Here is a 17299-nt window from a genome sequence, read left to right as displayed (position 1 = left end):
ACTTAAACAAAACTATCATAATATGTAGACAAAAGCAACTTGTGGCTGGAATTATCAGTGTTTGCCAAAAAAAAAAGGGGCTGTGACCTGCATAGATAGTGGTCTCATGATAATTTAAATAAATGAAATACAATTTTTTTTTTAAAGTGAAATTGTAGACATAATTGACACAAAATGTAATAAGTTAAAGTTTATAGTAAAGTTAAAGCTTCAAGGAGCATTGCATACATATGTGTGTGTATATGCATAATGTCTGTATTTTATTAATTAATTAATTGATCAATAAATGTATGTATGTGTATATATAAACATATGTGTATATATATACATATATGTATATATAGTAATATTCCTATTATAAAAGTATACATATATCTCATGCCATTCTGTATTCTGAGTTTTAGTAGCCCTTATATTGATTTAACATAAATACCTTGTGTGTGTATGTATTTATTGCACTTTCTGTTCTGTTTAATGTTATTTGAAGCCCATGGTTATAATTATTCATAAATATGCAGTGGCATAATAACTACATCTCTGACGTTTGTAACAAACCAAACCGTTTGAAAATCGGTAGAAAATTTAGCAAGTTATGGTTATTTTAAAAGTCCATGTACCACTACAACACATGTTATTGGTGAGCGAGTTCAGCTGACTGTGGCAAGATGGCCGCCCTGTGCGGACGTTCGACTCCATTGGCCAGCAGCGCGGACGAGACGTCTCGCCTTTATAACCACAGGCGGCACTCCGTGAGAAGGGGCGTGTCGTGAGCGGCTGCAGCTGGATATTCTTGGAACCAACGCGAGCCAGAGAGGGAGGGAGGGGAGAGGGAGGGAGGGGAGAGGGAGGGAGAGAGAGAGAGAGAGAGAGAGAGAGAGAGAGAGAGAGGAGAGGGGGTACCGGCTCGGTGTCTGTCACGTGGTTCAGTTTGCCGGGTCAGATACGTGACACTAAGGCACGAGTTTTTAGACTCATATATTACTAGTTTCCAGAAAGAGGAACACGGGATTGTGTCCTGACCGTGTGACTGCTGTCCGCCTGTGGCCGCTTCCTTTCCGCCAGCCTGCAAGGAGCTTTCGCTTCTCCGTTACCTTTGCTCTCATGTTTTGTATCCTAAAAACGCCGCTTGTTTACGCGACGGTGGTGAAGGAAAGCAGCGGGTAAGAGACCCGTTTTAATCCGCGGTTCGTCTCTTTAGGATTGTTGTTCAACTACACAGCAAGTTTTTCTTTTTCTAGTCTCCCCGTTGTTGTTGTTGTTGTTTAATGTTGTGGCGGTGTGAACAGCTGACTCACTGACGGAAGACATCCGTCAAGACCCTCCATGGGTTGACCCCCTGCCCCGCCCCCCGCCTCCTTTCTCTGCTTCACCAGCTTACACATGATCGGCTCACCGGACCTGCTGGCCTTTACCGGCCCGGAGGGGTTCGGAGAGGGAGAAGAGGATCAGGGGATTCAGGATCTACCTGAGGATCTGTCTGTTCCCCTTTTACCCGCCTCACACCCCTGGACCACAACTGCCCTCTTCAACAGAGACTTCATACTGGTGGCTGAATTCTCAGAGCAAGTAAGTGTGTGTAGTAATAGAAGTAATAATTCTACTAACAACACTAATGATAATCACAATATTTGTATGAACAATAATAAACTTTACAGATTTATCATAGAATTAAACTCCAGAGTAAAAACAAAAAGTAAGAAAACGTTTAAATATTGTGACTTTTAGTAAACTTTTAGTAAAGTCAATTCAATTTTCAATTTTATTTGTATAGCGCCAAATCATAACATACATTATCTCAGGGCACTGTACATAGACAACATCAAAGAGAGCAGAGAACCCCAACAGTTCACACAATGAGCAAGCACTAGGCATCAGTGGAGAGAAAAAACTCCCTCTTAACAGGAAGAAATCTCTGGCAGAACCAGAAATGTGCAGTCATCTGCCTCGACCGGTTGGGGTGAAAGGAAAATCGGGGACAGAGGAGAGGTGGAGGACAGAAAGGGGAGGGGGGAGAGAAAGGACAAGAGGGAGATGAGGTAGAGACAGAAGAGAGAGAGAGACCAGGAGCAGATACACAACAACTGTATCAAGTTACAAGTTAATACAGTTAATGATATCGACTTTTTAATTATAGCACAATAATAATGGTGATGATGTGGGTAGCCTCGAAAACTGGATCTTGGTCCCGCAACCTGCATGATGAGAATACAGAGAGAGAGAGAGAGAGGGAAGGAAGGAAATACACAAACTAGGGAGAGAAAGAGACAAGGTTAATGACATATAAAAAGTCAAAATCATATCCTGAGTGTGAGAGAGTGAATGTGCGTGCACCACAGATAAAAAATCCCCCAGCAGTCTAGTTCTATAGCAGCATAACTAAGAGCTGGTCCAGGTTTCCCTGAACCAGCTCTAACTATAAGCTTTATCAAAAAGGAAAGTTTTAAGTTTAACTTTAAATACAGAGAGAGTGTCCGCCTCCCGAACTATCATTGGGAGCTGGTTCCACAGGAGAGGAGCCTGGTAACTAAAGGCTCTGCCTCCCATTCTGCTCTTGCAGACTCTAGGAACCACAAAGTCACTGTTGTCTATAAATTTAACCAATGTACTGTATTTTATATTTTACTCGAATACCTTTTAAGATAAAGCCTTTAAGAATTTCTATATGCAACATTAAACATCTGTTTAATACTACTGTTATTATGTTATAATGTTGTTGTTTTTTGCATTGCCCCTGACCAATAAACTAAAAAATATATAAATAAAACTAGAGACAGCAAACCTCCATGTAGTTTATTCATGTATTTTGTGTAGTCCCTGCCAACGGTCACAAGATAAACATGAGGGTTTATGAAATGATCGTTAAGGTTCTGTTCCAAAAAAATACATTTTTCATCTTTCAATCCCTTATCTAATCTGTGCTGCTATTTGTGAAATGTTGGACGATGTCACTTTTTAAATGTGTTTTGAATAAAAACTTGATTTATGTAAAAGGATAATTCACAAATGAAACATGACAAGCAACCGCAACTTAGACCATGTGTTTGCAGTCACAAGCAAAACGTTTGGTTGCCACTGGTTTGTTATGTACTATTTCTTGAGCTTATATGAATGTCACTATTAATCATAGTTGTTGGGTAATCCATGTTGTGATTTGTCCCTATACAAATAAAAACTGATCTGATTTACATACACTATATGGATAACAGCATGGGAGCGCCTGACCATACACCAACAGGGACCGTGAAGACAGTTTCAAATGCATATTTGAAAGTGTTGAAAATATTAATTTCTTTATTTATCCTTTTTTTAGACAGGAAGGTCCCAATGTGATACAAGATCTCTTCTTCCAGGGAATCCTGGTCAAGTTAGCCATACAAATATTACAAGTAGTTACAGAGACAAAAAAAAATTATTTCAGATATAAAAACTCACAAATAGAATATAAAAGCTAATATAAAAGTTGGTTGCCTTTTTGCAGCTATAACAGCTTCCACTCTGCTTGGAAGAATTTCCTCAAGATTTTAAAGTGTTTCTATGAGAATTTGTGTCCATTAATTCTGTAGAGCATTAATGAGGTCAGGTACTGATAAGACAGGAAGATCTGGCTCACAATCTCTGGTCCAGTTCATCCCAAAGGTGCTCGATGGGGTCAGGGCTCTGAGTTTGGTGTGGAAGAACTTGACTGGCCCACACAAAGTCAAACCATGTCTTTGTAGTCCTTGCTTTGTGCACTGGGGCAAAGTCATTTTGGAATAGAAAAGGGTCTTTCTCAAACTGGTGCCACAAAGTTGGAAGCATAGCATTGTCTTGGTATGCTGAAGCGTTAATATTGTCCTTCATTGGCCTGATTAAAACACCTGCATTTTATGCTCAACAGGTGTGGCCAAAAACTTTGTGCATACAGTGTATTTTAAGTCCAGCAAATGAAAAAAGATTAATTAAGATATCAATAAATGAACAAACTAACAAGGTATACACATTTTAAAAAAGGGGGAAAGAACTTTGCTTAGCAGCCACTTTGAGGTGTTATCAGTCTCATTAACAATGGCTTTGTTCTCGGAGTGTGTACTAACGATTATTTTCATAATCGATTAATCTGTCAATTCTTTTTCTATTGATCAAGTACTTTGATCAAGTACTTTACTTAGTACACCCTGAAACTGAGGAAGCTAAATGGAATTCAGCCATCATTAATTTGGTTATCACACCTGTAATTTTACTACTGTGATCTGTTAAAATGGCAGCCTTGCAAAAATCCATTAATGTACATGTTTTAACAAATATGTGTCCTTGAAGTCTCAGGGAGTTATTTTATCCATTTGGGAAATTTCCCATATTAATGCAATCCACATATTATTAGCCGGTATGCTATAGGAGGTAATTCTATGAAAGCCTGCCTTTGGGTCTTAGTGAAATTGTCATGGAATATTTTTAAACACCTCGGTCCAGTCAGTTTAGGGCACACTGAAAATATAAGTGTATTTTTTTCATTTTTAATAGACTCACTGAATTACATAATAACACTGAACGTCATCTCTTCAAACCTCTGCCTTTTTCACAGGTGGGTCCAAAGCCTGTGCTGACGATACCAGAAGACCCCCGAGTCATTGGCTCCTTCGACCTCAACCACTTCTCTGTTCGCATCATGTCTGTGGACTACCAGGCGTCCGGCCCCGTCCAAGCCTCACATTCCTGCACTGGGCCCCGCCTCAACTTCAGCGAGGACTCCAAAGTGATTCTTGGAGATTCAGCAGAGGACGCTTTTGCTTACGTTCACCACCTGACCCTGTATGACCTGGAGGCTCGAGGCATGGTGCGTCCTTTCTGTATGGCCTATGTGTGTTCGGACCAGGCGAAGCTGATGGAGAACTTCACAGAACTGTCATCGTGCTTCTCTCAGGCAGCCGACAGCCTCAAGACGGGGAACAGGCAGGCGTTTTCGATGGAGCTGCAGAGAAAACTACACAAGCTCGAGTAAGATGTGAATGTTCTTATTTATATTTTAGTCGATATAAACACCAATTTGGGATGAACTGTAGTCTCTTTATATGACAGTACAGAAACAGTGTTCACCTGCATGTCCTAAAAATCCTTTTTATATGCACATTTTCCAAACACTTCCAAGTATAGAAATGAACTAATGTCACCAATTACAAAAAAACACAACTAAGTAGACAAATGTTGCACAATGTTGTAATGTGACAAAACAATAACTAGGATTATTTTTTTATTTTTTTTAACATTTCAACTGAAAAATAAAAATCTTAAATAGAATCACTGTAAATCTTTAAGTCCTAGAATGACTGCAAAGATGCAGACTCCCCCTTTTGGCATCTATGTTTGTGATTATACACATTTTCTTCAATCACCATTGGCCTGATAAAGGAAAATAACAGCAACTTTTAGCGTTAGTCAACTTCTTGTGTGTACTTTTTTATCGTGGTGCATGATAGTATTGTGTGTATTTCTCCCCATCACTACCTGAACGCACTGAAAATTCAAACGAAAAATGTCTGCTGACTAAATCTGATTCTTTGATTCAGGTACACACGGTTGACTTTGCTGTCAACTGTGAATGCGTCCACAGAAGATGGAGAAACAGCTGATGACCTCGAAGCCGTAGAGCATTCAATCCTAAATCACAGAGACCTCCTCCGCCAGGTCACATCCTACCCAAACAGGAAGCTCAAACACCCCGACTTTCTGCCCTACGACCCAGCTGACTCCCTCACCGATCCTACTTCATTGCTACCTCCTGATCCATGTCCCTCCAACTCCATGTCCTCCTCCTACAGGTCAGAGCACCACCTGAAGCCTCTGCAGGAGCTCTGCAATGCCTACTTCCTGTCCTTAATGAAGGAGCAGCTGGCAGACACAGAACGCCGCCTTCGTGGTGATAGGAGTGTCCTGCAAACGGCCTGCGTCTCCCGGTCGCTCTCCAGGAGGCTCACCCTCACCAACTTCCTGTTTGAGCTTTGGAGCACCGAGAACGAAGAGGAGGAAGAGCAGGAGAGCATTGAGGCAGAGCTACAGAGGGCGACTAAGAGTGGCGTCAAGGTGTTTGAGTCGGATCCACTGAGCCTGGAGTCGTTCTACTCCTGTGTGGAGGAGATCCCGATCAAACTGGAGGCAGGAGAGGCAGGGACAATGACCTCTGACCCCAGCATTGTCATGGACATGACAGGAAGTGTGAGCAGTAGTGACAGCATTGAAGTGCTGGGAACTGAGAAATCTTATCGTACTCAACAGTCTGCCACTGGTTCTGACAGCAGAGGTGTGTTTGCTCTTTAAATCAGTCATCAAACTAAAATACCAAAGAAACATTGCCCAATTTCAGCTTGATATTACTGTTATATCATTTGATTTTGGACAAAATGATCAATTAATAAGCTCTGTGTTGTTGGGTAGCATTGGACCCATTTTGTCAGTTTTGTTACTGTCAATAAGGACTCAAATATCTATGATAATGAATATTTCTTATTTGATAAGAACCATAAATGAATAAAGAAAATGAATCAGTATCAGGTTGCGTGCTGTCTCACGCTGTAATAAGGCTGTAGCCCTGCCTATAACATATTAACTCACAGAGCAGCTAACAAGGTTGTAGCCTAAACTATAGCATGTTACCTCGCAGAGCAGCTAACGTGGCTGTAGCCCAGACTAGCATGTTAAGTCACAGAGCGGCTAACGTGGCTGTAGCCCAGACTAGAATGTTATGTCACAGAGCGGCTAACGTGGCTGTAGCCCAGACTAGCATGTTAAGTCACAGAGCGGCTAACGTGGCTGTAGCCCAGACTAGCATGTTAAGTCACAGAGCGGCTAACGTGGCTGTAGCCCAGACTAGCATGTTAAGTCACAGAGCGGCTAACGTGGCTGTAGCCCAGACTAGCATGTTAAGTCACAGAGCGGCTAACGTGGCTGTAGCCCAGACTAGCATGTTAAGTCACAGAGCGGCTAACGTGGCTGTAGCCCAGACTAGCATGTTAAGTCACAGAGCGGCTAACGTGGCTGTAGCCCAGACTAGCATGTTAAGTCACAGAGCGGCTAACGTGGCTGTAGCCCAAACTGGTTCATTATCTCATTTGTGCTAACTTTACAGCTTTACAGCTTTAAGTATTTCAGTGATTTAAACTATAAACACTTCATTCATTTGTTTATTTACTACAGTGAAGTGGTGACTTGATCACAACCACTCATTTTCATTTATCAAGCAAACATGCAGGTATTTTTTTTGGCCTTTGCTGTTTGTCATCATACATTTTTGTAAATATTTTAGTTTAGAACTGTTGGCCAAACAAAACAAGCTATTTAATACCACATGTCTCATTGAGAGATTGTGACAGAAGCAGTTTCCCTGTTTTATGTTGGCATCAATTCTTTAAAATGAAAAGACGCTGCTCTTTGACTTGATGAACTCTGACAGCTGTCTTTCCTCGGCAGAAACAGCAGTGACGCTGATGGACACCACTGTCAGGCGAGTAGCAGCAGATGCAGGTGTCAGACGCATGCAAGCGTATGCCAGACGTGCCAACAGTGAGGACAGCATCGAGGTCCTGAGCACCACCGAGTCCATTTTCCCTGACGATCTCACTGCCATCACAGAGGAAGAGGCTGGGCAACAACCTGAGAGCAATAGCTTTGACAGCGATGAAGAAACACTGGCTGAGTGTAAACTTGACAAAGAGGAGAAAACATTAGAAAATGGAAGTGAAAATGAACTCCCCGTTAATAACAATGACAATGAAGTAAAACCTTTGCAGCAAATGACTGTCAGCAGTGGTGTCATTGTCAAAGAGGAACCAGCCACTGAGTGTTTGAAGAGGAATGGAGTCCGTGAAGACAACAGTGCTGAGAAGACACCCAAAATGACACAAGGTAATTATACATATATGCTATTGTTTGAATTTTTAAACCCCCCTGAAACCTAACTTAGGGCTGCTTGTGTGCAAACAATGCACACACAAACACTGATAAATTAGACCGAATCATGGATCCGTCAGAAACACGGATTTTGGTGTCAGCCCTGCTGGTGCAGGATCATGTTGATCATCATGGGTTTACAGTTTACTGTTTATATAATCTCTAGCAGAGATCTGGGAGCCTGAGGGTTCTGGCACAGTATCTTAGCTGTTCCGAGGGAGTAGGGGTGGGAATCACAGGGTACCTCACGATACAATACGATACGCGATACATTCGTCTATCTGAAGAAAACAAAATGTTAACGTAAAAAGTTTAACGTGCAGGATTTCTCTATTTATTCACAACATCTCTTAATGTAGCTTTCTCTGTGACCTCCATTTCATTATTACAAGCCTTCTGGCCAAAAATGTGGTAAAAGCCAGGAGGTATTTTCTAACTGTTGAGACAGATGGTAGCAAGAGGAAGACTCCAAACAGTCCACCAACAGCATCCAGCTTAACCCACTAATTACAGAAACAACATTACTGACATAATGGCAGTGGCAGTGTGACTGTAGTTTTACTGTCATGTTAATAAGATATAACAGAAAAAGCTGTTCCTGCTTCACAGGTGAAGAAGCAGTGGAGTCGATGCCAAAGTGGACCGAAGTCAAGGAGACGGCGCCGTCAGCACCAGACCTCCGCGTGAACTCTGCCTCTGCCGTTGCCATGGTGGAGGCTGACCGGTGGACGCCGCCCTGCGCTGCTCTCAGGCTGCTGAGCGTGGACGAAGCCTCAGACTGCACCAGCGTCACAGGCTCCTCAGACGCTCCCTCCACCACGCAGGACATCAGCAACGGCAACACTCCATTAGACAAGAGGAGGAGAAAGGCTGGTCTCAGAGCCCTCAGGTTCCTCAAACACAACTCATTCTCCCAGCATGCCGTGTTCTGCATCCTGAGTGGACGACCACTTGTCGTCATCGGAGGAGACGAGACTCTGGTCAAGAGGACGGTGGACGCTCTGAGTCTCTTCCTGCCTGCTCCTGGTCCTGATGGAAACGCTGTGATGCCGTGTCTGACCACACCACTACAACTGACCGACCTGCTCACGTGGAGGCTGATCGGACTGCACAGGTAAGACATGACACACAGGTCTTATCCACGTGGAAACAGAACTTTCCCAAAATGATCTCAGTCTTTTTCATTCTTATTAGTTTTCCTTTAACACAGCGTTGTTTCAAGAACATGGGTGAGGGTTATTTTTTGTTTGGATTTGTGCCTTTTTATTTTAACATGGGGTGGACATTTGAGTTCAAAATACATTTGTATGCATAAAACAAAAAATCTCATTGTTATTTATTTGGCAAGTAACAAACTTTATTCACCTTTTTGGTCAGGGTACTAAAGTATAATCCGTATTTCTGAAAAAACCAAAATACGGAAACAGCACCCCCTTTTCCTTTTTTGTATTGAACCAAATACGGAAAAACGGATTTTGCTCTCAGGCTCTCGTCAAAAAACGAAAATAACAAAACCAAATAACGGCCCAAATTTGGTTTTTGCAAATTCCTTTTTCCGTTTTTTGTTTCTTATTTATTAATATGATGGCGGACAGACCGGAAGCGGAAGTGGCATGTAACAACCTCAAAATAAAAGTAGCGTGCTAACTTATTATCATGCATAATAAAGTAAAAAAAAAAAAACTTATCATACACTATTATAGGCTACCGTTTTCTTTCTACAGCCATGTATGGTTCACATTTATTTTAGTCAAGTGAAACTGTAACAGCTGGTTGTTTTGAGAGAACGTGATATATAATTATTATTATTTTGGCTGATTGTGTGAATGCACATTGTGGAAAACTTTTACCCGAATTACATTCCCTGCCTAAATAAAGAGCATCTATAAGGTCCCCAACAGAGGTCACCATCACGCACAGTCAAAACTGACACGGCTTCAAATCACAATAATAGTGTTAATAATCATTGAAAATGAGAACTTAAGAAGTTATAGCCACAGGGCGCAGTTATTACATGAAGAGTAGACCTGAGGGCTTTAGTACAAAGGAGGCTCAACATAGCCAGACTCTGTGTTCACATCATAAGCAGCTCGCGATTGCAGCTCCTTTGATCTGAACGTGCACAGAGCACAAAGCTCAATAACCGGAAAATAACACCAGTTAATTCTGACCGGGGCTATAGGTTTTGTTGAGCCGGATAATAATAAATAAAGAGCATCAAGTCCCCAACAGACTTTGTTTGTAGTGTACAGTATACCCAGGAGTTACACTGGAGTTACACTGGAGTTACACTGGAGTTACACTGGAGTTACACTGGAGTTACACTGGAGTTACACTGGAGTTACACTGGAGTTACACTGGAGTTACACTGGAGTTACACTGGAGTTACACTGGAAGTCCGGGCAAAGTAGGACATAAGGGAACGGGATGTACACGCTAAGACGCAGGCCGTATTATGAAGTGTTACCAAAAGGTCTTTGTCATTGTACAGAGACAATATGATTTGCTTGTACAGCACAGCACCTAAAAAAAAAAAAAAAACTCACTGTAGTCTATATTCATAGGCACACCCAGCCTCGCTTTCAACATAACACACACCCGTGTTCTAAAATTGCCCTTAAATAATATGAAAACAATATGGAAAAAAAGACGGCTGTTGCTCTCGTTTATTTTGTTTAAATGGATAAAGGTTAATAAAGATGTGCAATGTTCAGCTGTCAGAAATTAAAGGCTAGGAAGCTTTTATAAGATGAGGGGGAAAGGACATCCAGTCCAGCAGGTGGCAGCATTTCCTACAGGTGGTGTTTTTTTTCTCTGTTTTAGCAAAAATGTTTTTAAATAACAACAATTTCAGCTGCCATTTTTCTTTTATTTGTCCAGCGAGGACTTGAACGCTGATTAATTACAGTTGGAGCTGCTCCTGCACAAAGACACACTGATTTAAAAGCCTTTGTGTACTTTCCATAACTTGGTACATTCCACTCCTCCACTCTTTGTCGATCTATTTGGAATGTTCCACTTCCTTTGTCGGAGGCGGAGCTTCTTCTACGCAGAGACAGAAACGGGAGGAGGATGAGGAGCAGTGGGAACAAACATGTGTTAACTGCAGCTTAAAAACTATTCACACATTTCTTAATTATTCACAGGTGTTCAGATTACTCCTGCTTGGCTGCTACTGCGAATGTGACGTCACTGCTCCACAGCAAAGACACGATCACGTCTAACCATGTACGTGTGTGTTTTCAAGAAACTGACTTAGTGTCAAATATATAATTATATAGTATGACGTCATACTGTCAAAAACTGTCCAAATATTAACTGTCAAAAATATCCTAGTATAATGTCAACAAAAAGTTAAAATATGAAATATGTCTAAAAGTGTCCCAGTATAGTATGTCGTAATAAAAACATGTATATTATTTAGTAAACTGTCCAATTATAAACTGTCAAACAATGTCCAAATATAGTCAGTCAGTCAGTCAGTCATCATCTACCGCTTTATCCTCCACCAGAGGGTCGCGGGGGGTGCTGTGCCAATCTCAGCTACATCGGGCGATAGGCGGGGTACACCCTGGACAGTTCGCTAGTCCATCGCAGGGCCACACACAGATAGAGACAAACAACCATTCACTCTCACACTCACTCCTATGGTCAATTTAGAGTGTCCAATTTACCTAATCCCCACATTGCATGTTTTTGGACTGTGGGAGGAAGCCGGAGAACCCGGAGAAAACCCACGCACACACGGGGAGAACATGCAAACTCCATGCAGAAAGGCCCTTGTTCCAACCGGGGCTCAAACTCCAAATATAGTATAGTCAACAAAAAATGTCACTAGACTCATTTAAGAATGAGTATCTACTCTGGCCAGTAGGGGGCAGGTTAAGTAAAAAAAACTGTTCAGGAGCAGTGGTTTAGTAGAATTTCAAAATAAAAGTGTTGATATGGCCCAATATATAGTTGACAATAAAAAGGTTTTCGTGTATTTTCCTCTCTCATTTACTGCAGTGAGCACATTTGAACACTTTAAAGTGGACACTGCTTTGTCTCATCATGTCCTCTGACTGAACACCAGCAAACAGCTGCAGTTAAAGGCACAGTTCATGTGTTTTCCATTCACAATCGCAGAATCCTTTGTTTAATATTGAGATTTTACAAATGTTTTCATAATCGATTCATCTGTCGATTATTTTCTCGATGAATCGATGAATTGTTTGGTCCATAAAATATCAGAAAACCTTAAAAAATGTTGATCGGTGTTCGTCAAACCTGGAAATGATGATGTTCTCAAATGTCTTCTTTTGTCCACAAACCAAAATGATTCACTTTTCATAATTTCTTTGTGATCCAGAGCAAATATAAAATAAAATGGTATAACCCCCTTCTGTTATCTTTGTGCGAGGCTGGGGGAGCCCAGCCCCAACTGGGGCGCTGGGACCAAACTATGCACGCTCTTCCTCAGGTTTTCTCAGACCAATTCTCTCTCTGTGTTGAATATTGTGCTTAAAAAGATGCTTCATCCAGGATTGGAACCCCTGCCCTCAGGAACTCTAGTCTTTGACTAAACCACATGAGCTCTTTGTCCTCACGTATAATTTCTTAAAACGTTGGACGTCTTTCAATAACAGATGACCCAAAAACACCAAAAAAACGTCACACTGATGAAGTATGTAAGAATGTCTGTGCGGGATGCTGGGCTTCATGGCTGGTGTAGTGGTTAGTGCTCTTGCCGTTGCAACAAGAAGACCCAGTTGGAGCAAATCATACTGGGACATATAGCTCATGTGGTTAAAAGAAAGACTGGAGTTCCCACCTACATTTAATTATTTATTTCTGTATCCATATGTTAATGAGGCAGGAGGTCCTGTCCTCAATCAACAGCATGATTGGGTACAGGAATGTCCTCGATTCGGGTCGACTACTTCTGCCTTACTAGCGGCACTGAGTCGTGTACAGGAATGTTGTTGGCTTCCAGCCCGCCCAGCACTGTAGCCAACTCCTCAGTAAGTAAAGCCGCTATTGGCTGTCCTAAAAGTCGCTAAATGATGTCATTGCCTAATTTGCATAATTGACCACAACTGCACTGTTCACCATCCAACAGTTGTTTCAAGATTCAAGATTCAAAGTGTTTATTGTCATATGCACAGTAAAGAAACACGTTTCCTTGTACAATGAAATTCTTACTTTGCTGTCCACTCAAAAAACTGCATAAAGTAAAAAGTAAAAAAGAGATGCTTTTGTAAAAAAAAAGTATAAATATACATAAGAAAAATATAAATATTACAAGAGACTAAAATAACATATATGCATAAAATAAGTGTAAAGTGGTTTCGACAAGTGTAGCACGAGAAAAAAACAAAGTGGTTTCGACAAGTGTAGCACGAGAAAAAAACACTCTTTCTCCTTTTGTAGTGTCTTCCTGTTGGTCTGTACACAATCCCACAGGTGTGGAAATTATGCTGCCATCTAGAGGACACCAAAAGTTTACGATTGTAAACAAACGCACCACGCCAACAATTCCTGACTTTGTCTCCTTTCAATCTTCATTTTGGATGTTTAATTTAAAATTTCGAATTTAAAAAGAACTTTTTTTGTCTCATATTTGACGACATACTAAACTTTTACTTTTTTGTCTCATTTTGGACGACATACTAAACTGTGATTTTTTTTGTCTCATTTTGGACAACATACTATACTATGACTTTTTTGTCACATTTTGGACGAAATACTACACTATGATTTTTTTGTCACATTTTGGACGAAATACTATACTATGATTTTTTTGTCAAATTTTGGACAACAACCTATACTATGACATTTTTGTCTCATTTTGGACAACATACTATACTATGACTTTTTTGACAGATTTTGGACGACATACTATACTATGACTTTTTTGACTGATTTTGGACGACATACTATACTATGACCTTTTTGTCTCATTTTGGACAACATACTATACTATGACTTTTTGGTCTCATTTTGGACGACATACTATACTATGACTTTTTTGACTAATTTTGGACGACATACTATACTATGACATTTTTGACTAATTTTGGACGACATACTATACTATGACTTTTTTGACCGATTTTGGACGACATACTATATACTATGACTTTGTCGACTGATTTTGGACGACATACTATACTATGACCTTTTTGTCTCATTTTGGACGACATACTAAACTATGACCTTTTTGTCTCATTTTGGACAACATACTAAACTATGACTTTTTTGACCAATTTTGGACGACATACTATATACTATGACTTTTTTGACTGATTTTGGACGACATACTATACTATGACTTTTTTGACTGATTTCGGACGACATACTATACTATGACTTTTTTGACTGATTTTGGACGACATATTATACTATGACCTTTTTGACAGATTTTGGACGACATACTATACTATGACCTTTTGACTGATTTCGGACGACATACTATACTATGACTTTTTTGACCGATTTTGGACGACATACTATATACTATGACTTTGTCGACTGATTTTGGACGACATACTATACTATGACCTTTTTGTCTCATTTTGGACGACATACTAAACTATGACTTTTTTGACCAATTTTGGACGACATACTATATACTATGACTTTTCTGACTGATTTTGGACGACATACTATACTATGACTTTTTTGACTGATTTCGGACGACATACTATACTATGACTTTTTGGTCTCATTTTGGACAACATATTATACTATGACCTTTTTGACAGATTTTGGACGACATACTATACTATGACTTTTTTGACTGATTTCGGACAACATACTATACTATGACTTTTTGGTCTCATGTTGGACAACATACTGTACTATGACTCTTTTGACTGATTTCGGACGACATACTAAACTATGACTTTTTTGACCAATTTTGGACGACATACTATATACAATGACTTTTTTGACCGATTTTGGACGACATACTATATACAATGACTTTTTTGACCTATTTTGGACGACATACTATATACAATGACTTTTTTGACCTATTTTGGACGACATACTATATACTATGACTTTGTCGACTGATTTTGGACGACATACTATACTATGACTTTTTTGACTGATTTCGGACAACATACTATACTATGACTTTTTGGTCTCATGTTGGACAACATACTGTACTATGACTCTTTTGACTGATTTCGGACGACATACTAAACTATGACTTTTTTGACCGATTTTGGACGACATACTATATACAATGACTTTTTGACCTATTTTGGACGACATACTATATACTATGACTTTGTCGACTGATTTCGGACGACATACTATACTATGACTTTTTGGTCTCATTTTGGATGACATACTAAACTATGACTTTTTTGACTGATTTTGGACGACATACTATACTATGACTTCGGGCAACATACTATACTATGACTTTTTTGACTGATTTCGGATGACATACTAAACTATGAGTTTTTGGTCTCATTTTGAACGACATACTATACTATGACTTTTTTGACTGATTTCGGACGACATACTATACTATGACTTTTTGGTCTCATTTTGGACAACATATTATACTATGACCTTTTTGACAGATTTTGGACAACATACTATAATATGACCTTTTGGTCTCATTTTGGACAACATATTATACTGACTTTTTTGGCTGATTTCGGACGACATACTATACTATGACTTTTTGGTCTCATTTTGGACAACATATTATACTATGACCTTTTTGACAGATTTTGGACAACATACTATAATATGACTTTTTGGTCTCATTTTGGACAACATATTATACTGACTTTTTTGGCTGATTTTGGACGACATACTATACTATGACTTTTTGGTCTCATGTTGGACAACATACTGTACTATGACTCTTTTGACTGATTTCGGACGACATACTAAACTATGACTTTTTTGACCAATTTTGGACGACATACTATATACAATGACTTTTTTGACTGATTTTGGACGACATACTATACTATGACTTTTTTGACTGATTTCGGACGACATACTAAACTATGACTTTTTTGACTGATTTTGGACGACATACTATACTATGACTTTTTTGACAGATTTTGGACGACATACTATACTATGACCTTTTTGTCTCATTTTTGTGTGAATTGGCATGTAGACTAGGGCAGCCAGGGATCAAACCCACAACCTTCTAGTTGAAAGACAACTTGCTATACTACTAGGGTACTGTCACCCCGTATCCTGTATATTATTATAATTATTATATCATGTTTCTTTAAGGGTATTTTTTTTATACTATTTGGTCTGTTTACACCTTTGTTCTGTCAGTATCACCTGTGACACAGGGATGAATACTTCACAAAAAAATGACACCGAAACAAACATTAAAATCAGACTTATAATATCAATTGTTCAAAAACAGTTCACACTCCTGATGGTGGCCTAAGACCTTTGAACAGTACTGTATAGTTTTCTTTAATGTTCAAGATCAAACTAATTCTTTTCAAAACTGGCATTTAAAAAAAAAAAACAAAAAACGATAACCTAAAAAGTCCATTCTTCTTCTTCCAGATCATGGTCCAGATCTTCCTCCAGCATCACTCACTCTCTGAGCCGCTACAGTCGTTATTTGGCTCTGCTGGACATGGACCAGAGAACTCTGAGCTGTCCGTCATACTCTGGCTCTCTCATCAGCAGAATGGCTGATCCTCACACGGGCATTAGCCGAGGCCTCACCTACATGCTGCACGTGGAGAGCTGCCTGACCGCTCTGCAGAACCAGGCTCTGCTCTACACGTTTAATCCGAGCACGGCCACAGCTAAAGGCGCCGCGGACGGGAAGGATTTTCTGCTCACGCGAGGATTCTGCAGCAGCGAACACGACGTGAGGGTGATGGATTTCCTGTCTGACCTCATCAAACAGCGCCACGTAGGGCGTGGACCCCCAGTTTTAAGATTGTCTTACCGCTCGGTGCAGCTCCACAGAAATACGTTCACAACATGAGATTTGGATCCCTGCATCAAAAATGCACTTGTTCTTCTGAAATTCTACTGTACTGTTTGAGCACTAATGCCGCTGAGGCACTTTAAACCTTTTACACACTGCCTCTATGCCATTTATTTTTTATTTTTAAACAAATAGAGCCACACACTGTATGTGCGTTGTACAATTAAAACAAAATCATTGTGCATTTCTGCCCATGAAAGAAGAAAATGTAGATGTGCTCATGACTTGTCTAATTCTGACCACGTGAGTCAGAATTAAATTAGATTGTAGCAGTTTATTTTTCAATTTTAAAGCCCTTTGAGGCCTTGACCCTGGTTATTTAACTACTTTTATTACCCAGTGTGCCTCCCTGCTCTCTGAAATCCTCATTACTGGCCATTTTAATGACTAGACTGA

The 17299-nt window shown here is 40.1% G+C and overlaps 1 protein-coding gene across 3 annotated transcripts; it reads left to right on the top strand.

Annotated features, from left to right (window-relative positions):
- The first annotated feature begins 899 nt into the window (after nt 1-899).
- LOC131466945 (guanine nucleotide exchange protein smcr8a-like) lies at nt 900-17087 on the top strand. 3 transcript variants are annotated; one of them, XM_058640571.1, is made up of 7 exons: nt 900-1160; nt 1287-1566; nt 4562-4974; nt 5544-6274; nt 7441-7875; nt 8530-9034; nt 16468-17087. In XM_058640571.1, exons 2-7 carry the CDS (start codon nt 1381-1383, stop codon nt 16898-16900), a joined length of 2703 nt encoding a protein of 900 aa, XP_058496554.1. In that variant the 5' UTR covers nt 900-1160; nt 1287-1380; the 3' UTR covers nt 16901-17087. The 3 variants fall into 3 exon arrangements, with proteins under 3 accessions (XP_058496554.1, XP_058496555.1, XP_058496556.1); XM_058640572.1 differs by having other exon boundaries at nt 1239-1566; XM_058640573.1 differs by having other exon boundaries at nt 900-1566; nt 7447-7875.
- Nucleotides 17088-17299: the final 212 nt, after the last annotated feature.

Source organism: Solea solea, chromosome 10 (assembly GCF_958295425.1).
Source record: "Solea solea chromosome 10, fSolSol10.1, whole genome shotgun sequence".
NCBI classification, from domain to species: Eukaryota; Metazoa; Chordata; class Actinopteri; order Pleuronectiformes; family Soleidae; genus Solea; species Solea solea.
Note: the sequence above shows the minus strand (reverse complement) of the source record. Positions and strands in the feature narration are given on the sequence as shown.